The sequence below is a fragment of the Octopus bimaculoides genome, chromosome 11 (assembly GCF_046866305.1).
Source record: "Octopus bimaculoides isolate indiv1 chromosome 11, ASM4686630v1, whole genome shotgun sequence".
NCBI classification, from domain to species: Eukaryota; Metazoa; Mollusca; class Cephalopoda; order Octopoda; family Octopodidae; genus Octopus; species Octopus bimaculoides.
Window position 1 is genome coordinate 12749519 of NC_142938.1, and position 10000 is coordinate 12759518.

Genomic DNA, 10000 nt, shown 5'->3' on the forward strand with positions numbered 1-10000 from the left:
GCACACATTCATCCAAGCTCCTACGTACGTGCATACACATACAGAATAATACTTAGATGCTAATCTATACACACACACACACAAATATATATATATATATATATGTAGTATGTATGCACGTATGTATGTGCTGTTTGCATATATGCATATATATATGTGTGTAAATATATGTGTGTATATATTATATATATGTATGTATATATGTATATATATATATATATGTATGTATGTATGTATATATGTATGTATGTATAGAGAGAGGGGAGAGAGAGATACAGATATACATACAAACATACACACATTATTCAATTATGTAGACACTAACAAATAGACTCAAACACACTCACATACATACACACACGCACACACCTTTGTACAGATGCAGATACACGGCTTTACACACCGCTTTGCCACACACCATCACCACCACCACTACAACCACCACCACTACCTGCTCTTCCTGCACCAACCCATCCGCAACCGCCCGTTCGTACCGTATCTTCTGACGGGGTTGTAGGGAAAAAAGAAAAAAAACCATTCACAAGAACGTGTCATTGACAATCGGCGAAGATGAAGCAATAAACCAACAATTCAAAATGGAAGTTGGGGTTGGGAGTTAAAGGTCGCTGGGAAGAGAGAAAGAAGGAAGGAACGAAGGAAAGGGAAGAAAAGGAAGCATTTCGTATCTCTTCACGCCATCGCAAGTGTTCGCTCGTTACGCCCGCCACCGTCTCCATGTCGGCGTTTCTTTGTGAAGTGGCGAGACCTAGGGGCAGACAACACCTGCGCCTCGTCACCACCGGGTTATCTCCCATCTACATCTTGTTTCACCCACATTCGCTGTATTATTTTCATAGTAGTGACGTTTAATAATAATGGCAGGCATTTCCACCCACGCCTCTTTAAGCTTTCTCATCGCCTTTTTATTTTTGCTTTTTTTCACTTTTTTTGTTTGTTTGTTTGATTTTTCTGCTGTTTTTTTTTATATATATCTTTTCTCTTATTGTTTGCTTCTTTTCTTTGTTTATATACTTTTATTCCCTCTCATTCTCTCTGTATATCATTGTCTCCCTATCACTTTCTACTCTCTTTCTCTTTCTAACTCTCTCATTTTTTCTCTTTCTTTCTCTCGCTCTCTGTATGTGTGTGTGTGTGCGTGTGTGTGTTTTGTATGAGTGTATCCATCCGTACTCTCAATTTCTCTTACTATTTCTCATTCTATCTCTTTCTCTCTCTCTCTCTCTCTCTCTCTCTCTCTCTCTCTCTCTTACTCTCTCAATATATAAATATGTGTGTATGTTTTTATCTATCTATCTATGTAACACAACTGTATATTATATATATATATATATGTACACACACACAGCTGTGATAGATACATACATGCATACATGCATACATACATACATACATACATACACAAATATATACACACACATTCAAACATACATACATACATTCAAACATGCATACATACATTCAAACATGCATACATACATACATACACACACATACACTGACATACATACATACATACATACATACATACATACACACACAAATGCATACATACATACATACATACATACTGTAGGTTTAGATAGGTAGAGCGGGAGAGAGGAAGGCAGAGGGGCGGTGTAGGTGTGTCGGTGTGTGGATGTTATAATAAAGCACGATTTTGTTCGAGTTTTAATCTTTTTTTATATTAAGGATATTTCATATTTTCTTATTAATCATTTGTGCTTAATTTGGAACAAGTTATCCATCCGTGTCCACCCCCACCCTACCCCAAGCCCACTCCACCACTGTCTGCTTTAACTACCAGCATTTTACTTGTGTGTGTGTGTGTGTGTGTGTGTGTGCGTACATGTGTGTGTGTGTGTGTGTTTGTGTGTGAGTGCGTGCATGTGTGTCTGTGTGTGTGTGCGTGTGTGTGTGTATGTGCGTACATGTGTGTGTGTGTGTGCGTACATGTGTGTGTATGTGTGTGTGTGTGAAGGTGGATGGCTCAGTGGTTAGAGAGTCCGGCTCGCAATCATGTGGTAGTGAGTTCGATTCCCGGACCGGGCTGTGTGTGTAGTGTTCTTGAGCAAGACACCTTATTTACGGAGGAAGACCATCACTGACTATTGCCGATGTAAAAAAATGTCAGCAATGCCCGTAATGAAGGTTACTGCACCTGCAGTTGGCTTCACCCAGGTTCACGCCCGTAGCTTTCATACTCGCCGCGGGCATCGGAAAGACACTTCGCCAGTTATTGCGCAACCTAAAATTTTAGGTCCAATAAGGTTTGCACAGTACTTCACAGACGTCCTCCACCTTACTGACATGATCCAGAGACAAGCCAACGCAAGATATCCAGTGCCAATATGGTTGGCAGGCTCAGGAATTTGGAAACGCCATGATCTTAAGCGCAAGTAAAAGACCCCCAAAATGTTCAATGCCATTCCCAGCATATCTAGTTTTATATCAGAGCAACCTCTCCCTTAGATACATGCTTTAACAAAAGCAAAGAAGTTCCTCACACTCCTGCTTTGGAGGGGCGTGGCTCAGTGGTTAGGGTGTTGGACTCATGATCGTGAGATTATGCTTTCAATACCTGGACCGGGCGACGCGTTTTGTTCTGGAGCAAAACACTTCATTTCACGTTGTTCCTTGGAGGCGCAATGGCCCAGTGGTTAGGGCAGCGGACTCGTGTTCATAGAATCGCGGTTTCGATTCCCAGACCAGGCGTTGTGAGTGTTTATTGAGCGAAAACACCTAAAGCTCCACGAGGCTCCGGCAGGGGATGGTGGCGAACCCTGCTGTACTCTTCCACCACAGCTTTCTCTCACTCTTACTTCCTGTTTCTATTGTGCTTGTAATTCAAAGGGTCAGCCATGTCACACGGTGTCACTCTGAATATCCCCGAGAACTACGTTATGGGTACACGTGTCTGTGGAGTGCTCAGCCACTTGCACGTTAATTTCACGAGCAGGCTGTTCCGTTGATCGGATCAATTGGAACCCTCGACGTCGTAAGCGACGGAGTGCCAACAGCACGTTGCTCCAGTCCACTCAGCTGGCAAAAATGAGTAATCTTGCGACGGACCGGTATTTCGTCTGCCGCTACGTTCCTAGCTCAAATTCCGTCGAGGTTGACTTTGCCTTTCATCCTTTCGGATCGATGAAATAAGTACCAGTTACGCACTAGGGTCGATGTAATCGACTAGCTCCTCTCCCAAATTTCAGGCCTTGTGCCTATAGTAGAAAGGATTATTATAACGGAGGCGCCGAGCTAGCAGAATCATTAACACGCCAGGCAAAAATGCTTAGCGATCTTCCTTTTGCCGTTACGTCCTGAATTCAAATTCCGCCAAAGTCGACTTTGCCTTTCATCCTTTCGGGCGTCGATAAATTAAGTACCAGTTACGCACTGGGGTCGATGTAATCGACTTAATCCCTTTGTCTGTCCTTGTTTGTCCCCTCTATGTTTAGCCCCTTGTGGACAATAAAGAAATAAGAAACGTCAGCACGCCACCGCCAACGCCAACGCCGCCGCCAACGCCAACGCCACCGCCAACACCAACGCCACCACAGCCAACAGCACCGTCTCCACTATCGCCATTTCCACCACCACCACCACACCATCACCACCACCACCGCCACCACCTACCACCACCACCACCATCCCTGTAATACTCCTAACCCTAACCATTACCTTCCGCTGGTTACAAGCAGTTAAATGAGTTGTAGAGAAGTGGTAGAAGGAAGAGGTCAACAGGTCAACATGTCAGCGGACCATTGTGGGATGCCAAAGGTCAGCTGAACCTCCCTAAATCCCACATACTTGACACACAAGTGTTTCTCATAAATCAACTGTCCACCAATAATTATTAAACCATTTTGTCGAAGATGTCTTCTTCATCACCGACTCTCTTACCTCGTATCACGTGACTAATCTCTTACATTTTATAGTTTTGTCACGTCTGCACATATTCTATCTATCTATCTATCTATCTATCTATCTGTCTGTCTGTCTGTCTGTCTGTCTGTCTGTCTGTCTGTCTGTCTGTCTGTCTGTCTGTCTACCTACCTATCTATCTATCTATCTATCTATCTATCTATCTATCTATCCATCCATCCATCCATCTATCTATCTTATCTATCTATCTATCTATCTATCTATCTGTTTGTCTATCTATCTATCTATCTATTTATCTATCTATCTATCTATCTATCTGTCTGTCTATCTATTTATCTATCTATCTCTTTCTTTTTCTCTCTCTCTCTCTCTAACCCCACATACCACACATGCATACATACATTAATACATACATACATATACATATATATAGATGTGTATAAATGCATTATACATACATATGTGTATATATATATATCGTGTGTGTGTGAGTGTGTTTGTATGTATGCATATATATGACTCTGCGTGTGTGTGTGTGTGTGTGTGTGTGTGTGTGTGTGTGTGTGTGTGTGTCTTTTATCTTTTCCTTGCTTCAGTCATTGGCCTGCGGCCATGCTGGGGCACCTCCTTGAAAATAGAAATGAGGTCTCACGAAGATCTCATTTATACGCGCACGCGCGCACACACACACACACACACACACACACATGGATGTAGATAGATAGATAGATAGATTGATAGATAGACAGACGGACGGACGGACGGACGGACAGACAGGCAGACACATATACATACATAGGCGAAGTTACAGTTGCGTGGGCAAGAAGCTTGCTTCCCAACCACATTTTTCCGGGTTCAATCCCACTGCGTCGCTCCTTGGCAAATGTCGTCCACTATAGCCCTGGGCCGACCAGATAGAATAAGTACCACGCTTTAAAAAGAAACGTGCAGTTGGGTCGAATCGTTCAACTAAAACCCTTCAAGGCCGTACACCAGCAGGGCCGTAGTCCGGTGACTGAAAGATTAAAGATCCACACACAATGTTCTCTCTTCCCTCTTTCTTTATCCCTCTCCCTCTCTTCCTTTCCCCCCTATGCACTCTCTTCGTGTTTCCTTCCAATTCTTTTCACATTTTATTCACCTTCCATTTTATCTCAAAAGGATTTCTAAATACTTTTATATATCAAGGGAGGCTACTCATTCTTAATACTTACCTCCCTTTAAATTTTTTTTTTTCTTTTTTGAAAATTTTCCCACTAGCACAAAATGAATTTATTTCCAATTTATGTCTGCTCGTTGAACCGCTACTCCACTCAATTAATTCTTGTGATCTTTCGTTTTTCGTTTTTGTTCCGTTTTGTCTTTTTAGGTCTCACTCCTCTTGACATAGCAACGTCATTCGCTGATCCGAGAGTGATCAATGCTGTAATAGCCAAATGGACGCCACCTTATGATAAATTCAAGAAACCAGCAAAAGCGAAGAAACTTAAGGGTCCTGGCGATGGCAGGGGAGCCGATTCAAGGGTAAGACCATTTTGTTTGTTTGTTTTTTATATATTATTTGTTTCAGTCATTTGAATGCGGCCATGCTGGGGCATATTATATTTTTTTTAAGGCTAGTACTTATTTTAATCGCCCCTTAGACTGAACAGCTAAGTTACGAGGACATAAACACACCCACACCGGTTGTCCAGCGGTGATGCGGCGACAAACAGACAGACACACACGTAGATATGTATGTATGTATGTATGTATGTACATACATACATACATACATACATGAAGCATTGTCTGATAGATATATAAATGTTTTAAATATTTTCTTTAAAGCCAAAACAATGCATGTTATAAGCAATTAATAGGTTAAGATGGTTAAGATTTTTACGTTGTATTTCAATATTTCGGGGTTATGAGCCCGTCTTCGGGAAATTTTCGGAGAAAAAGCGTCGTCTGGTGACTTCTCTGTTCTGTAGCACTAACCATCGACCTGTATGTTATCTTTCATCTTAGACGTCATTAGACTGCGGCCATGTTGGGGCACCGCCTTGAAGAATTTTGGTCGAACGAATCGACCCCAGTACTTATTTGTTTTTTAAGCCTTGTACTTATTCTATCGGTCTCGTTTAATGAACCGTTAAGTTACGGGAGTGCAAACACACCAACACCGGTTGTCAAGCGGTGGTGTGGGACAAACACACACACACATATATGTATGTATGTATCGTTTTTGGATTTGGTTTGCAAGATTCTTTATGTGAGTCCGTGTGTTGAAGCATATTCTGTTGTGTCTGGAGAGAGTCATTCTCTTTTGGTGCCTTATAATTTAACACACTCACCGGTAAAATTTCCACTTAATTCTTTTACATATATATATATATATATATAAATATATATATATATATAGCTTGCATTGTTTTGGCTTTAAGAAAATAATTATAAAGATTTATTTTATTTTGATCTTTCTCATTTCTCTCTCTTTCTCTCTCTCTTTCTTTCCTTCCTTCTTTCTTTCTTTCTTCCTTCCTTCCTTCCATTTTCTTTCTTTCTTTCTCTCTTTTTTTAATAATTTTTGCTCTTTCTTTCCTCTCTCTCCCTTTGTGTCTCTTTCCTCCCTCTTCTGTTCTCCTCCTCTTCTTCTATCTCCCTGCTCCTCTCTCACACCCTCACTCCCACTCTCATATTTTTTCTTTTCTTTTTTTTCATCCACCACCACCAACTTCACCAATACCACCACCACCAACAACAACAACAACACCGCCGCCGCCACCGTCGCTGCTGTCACCATCCTGCTGTATCCTGCCGATGCCAGGAATCACCTGAGGATATGGCATACTTCCAGAAGAGCAGAATCACCGTCTACCAATTGGCAGAGTCTATTTTGGACAACAAGGTGGAACCCGAAGACATTTCATACTCCCCACCCAGACCTTGGATCCAGATGCCAAACACAGAACAGCAAATGGCAAGGAAAGGAGCTCTTCGAGAACAGTTCGGTTGGAAAGTCGACTTCCCAGATTTCCTTATGCCGTTCAGAAAAAACGTTTCGGAGCAGGGGCCAAAGACTTAGTTCAGTATTTATTTATATTTCGTTAAAAGAAGAGAAAATTGAGATCAGAGGAGAAATAAATTTTTTATGCAAAAACCAGATATATATTTTTTTTTTTTTTGCCTCTCTTTTTTTTTATATATTTGTTTCAGTCATTTGACGGTGGTCACGCATGGCGGGGCATCACCTTGAAATGTTTGGTCGAAGAAATCGCCCTTTGGCACTTTTGTCTTCTAAGCTTATTACTCAGTTTTATTTCTTTGTTGCCCACAAGTGGCTAAACATAGAGGAGACAAACAAGGGATTAAGTCGATTAGATCGACCACAGTGCGTAACTGGTACTTAATTTATCGACCCCCGAAAGGATGAAAGGCAAAGTCGACCTCGGCGGAATTTGAACTCAGAACGTAGCGGCAGACGAAATACCGCTAAGCATTTCGCCCGGCGTGCTAACGTTTCTGCCAACTCGCCGCCTTATTACTCATTCTATCGGTCTCCTGGTCCTCCAAGATCACGGCTAGAATCCACATTTTTACTATGTTCCTGCACAAGCTTCCCTTATGTCTTAACTTCTTTTAATTTTTTAATCTTTCAATTTTTTATTTTTTATATATATTTTTTTCATTTTTTTTCATTTTTCCTTTTTAATTGCGTGGGTAGGTAGGTAGGTACGTAGGTCGGAAAGTAGGTAGGTAGGAAGGTATGGAGGGAGGCAGGCAGATAGATAGATAGATAGATAGATAGATAGATAGATAGATAGATAGATAGATAGATAGATAGATAGATAGATAGATAGATAGATAGACACACGCACATACACATACACACACACACATACACTTGGGTGAAAGAAAAGGAATTGAAGTGGAGCCTGATACAAAATTGATTGAAAAATACTGCTTAACATAATCACGGGAACTGCTAAGAATGATAGCCAAATATTCCTCAGTTCCAATACCTTAAACGAGGAAAGATTAGATCATGTAGTCTTATATGCACAATATGTGTACAAATAAATAAATAAAAAGACCTGATGGTCACGAATAAATTTGGACCATAGGTCAGCTTGATCGGCGTTGATCGAGAAAGCTAAACAATAACAGCGAAGATATTTATTCGTTAGCCTCCCAAATGAGTTGTCACCCTTTAAATCTTCCACGGGAGATAATCAAGTACTTCGTTGCGTATATTGGTGTCTACATACTCTTATACACTTTTCTCTTTTACTTGTTTCAGTCATTTGACTGCGGCCATGCTGGAGCACCGCCTTTAGTCGAGCAAATCGACCCCTAGTACTTATTCTATCGGTGTCTTTTGCCGAACTGCTAAGTTACAGGGACGTAAACACACCAGCATCGGTTGTCAAGCGATGGTGGTGGGACAAACACAGACACACAAACACACATACATTCATATATATATATATATATATATATATATATATATATATACATATATACGACGGGCTTCTTTCAGTTTCCGTCTACCAAATCCACTCACAAGGCTTTGGTCGGCCCGAGGCTATAGTAGAAGACACTTGCCCAAGGTGCCACGCAGTGGGACTGAACCCGGAACCATGTGGTTGGGAGGCAAGCTACTTACCACACAGCCACTCCTACGCCATTGTAAATTAATATCTATCTTACACACACATACACACACACATGTACATATATATTTATTTATTTTTAGTTGCTGAGTTATAATTCTTTCTACTATAGGCACAAGGCCTGAAATTTGGGAGGGCAGGGGCTATTCAATTACACTGATTCCAGTGCTCAAATGGTACTTATTTTATCAACCACAGAAAAGTATAAAAGACAATATCAGTCTCAGCGGAATTTGAACTCAGAACATTAATGGAGGAAAAACGTCACTAAAGATTTTGTCCGACATGCTAACAGTTGTGCCAGCTCACCACCTTAAGTCAAGTTATAATAATCATAAAAAAAAGTTTTTCATTAAACTGAAATATGAGTCAATACTTTTTTGTAGAATAACATATTTATTATACGCAATGTTAAATCTCTGAATGAGGTATAAACAGTAACTGCATGACAACGTGAAGTATATTTGCCACTTAAATGCGGCTAACCCCTAAGGGTGAATGTTACTGTTGCTTTTAGCCCCAGGAGAACATCTCCTCCAGCTGGCTATTGACACACTTTCTGTGCCCTGTCGGTATTTGCAAAGGGAAGTCGTCCTTCCAATCGTCGATCTGACGTTATACACACGGACTCGAATTTCTGGGTATTTATGGGTAAATACCCAGAAACTCGAGTCCGTGCGTATCACGTCAGATCGACGATGGGAAGGATGACTTCCCTTTGCAAATACCAACAGGGCACAGACAGTGTGTCAATAGCCAGCTGCAGGAGATGTTCTCCTGGGGCTACAAGCAACAATAGCATCCACCCTTAGGGTCTAGCCACATTTAAGTGGCAAATATACTTCATATTTATTATACTTTTACGAGAAGAGCAGTGATTGTGACATTAAAGTTTCATATTAAATAAAGTACATAGTATGTACAGGATGAAGTTGTAATAATAATATTGATGAAGATGATGATGATGATGACAAAGACGATGACGATAGCAACAGCTATGAAGGAAAAATAAAATAGACTTGATTCAGATTTCACAGACCTGCTGTTTCTCTTTTGGCACCGAGAATTGGTGCCAGCTTGTAATTCCTGTAGATGTTCTTGGTTGGACCGTTTGATGGCTGTTTATGAAAAAAAAAGAAGAAAAGAATAAATTATTGGAATATAATGAAATCTCAGAATCCAAAGAAACTGGTTATTGCCTACGTTGGCAACAATTGGTTCAATGAAGAACCTGGCTGAAGAATTCGGTAAGTTCATTCGCCATGAAGAGTGAAGAATTTTTCATGGTGTGGGGAGACTTAGAAACTATCATATACTGGGGCGAAATGCTTAGCGGTATTTCATCTGCCGTTACGTTCTGAGTTCAAATTCCACCAAGGTCGACTTTGCCTTTCATCCTTTCGGGGTCGATAAAGTAAGTAACAGTTACGCCCTGGGGTCGA

At 40.9% G+C, this 10000-nt stretch overlaps 2 protein-coding genes across 6 annotated transcripts in view; one reads left to right on the forward strand and one right to left on the reverse strand.

The window, feature by feature from the left end:
- Positions 1-7048, forward strand: part of LOC106872937 (ankyrin repeat and EF-hand domain-containing protein 1) — a 34129-nt gene extending 27081 nt beyond the window's left edge. Inside the window, exons 8-9 of the mRNA XM_089359492.1 lie at positions 5273-5427; positions 6713-7048. Of these exons, the coding sequence (XP_089215618.1) occupies positions 5273-5427; positions 6713-6970 (413 nt within the window). The 3' untranslated portion in view covers positions 6971-7048. The remainder of the gene's footprint in view (positions 1-5272; positions 5428-6712) is intronic.
- Positions 1-10000, reverse strand: part of LOC106872935 (MAPK/MAK/MRK overlapping kinase) — a 211678-nt gene that overhangs the window by 73048 nt on the left and 128630 nt on the right. For 4 of the 5 annotated variants that reach the window (XR_016243593.1, XM_089359495.1, XM_089359496.1 and 1 more), the window contains exon 13: positions 9598-9676. Coding sequence is in view for 4 of the 5 variants with exons in the window: in XM_089359495.1 (XP_089215621.1) it covers positions 9598-9676 (79 nt within the window). In the remaining variant the exon portion in view is untranslated. Of the gene's footprint in view, positions 1-9455; positions 9677-10000 lie in introns of those variants that run through there. The other variant, XM_089359494.1, reaches the window with a different exon arrangement.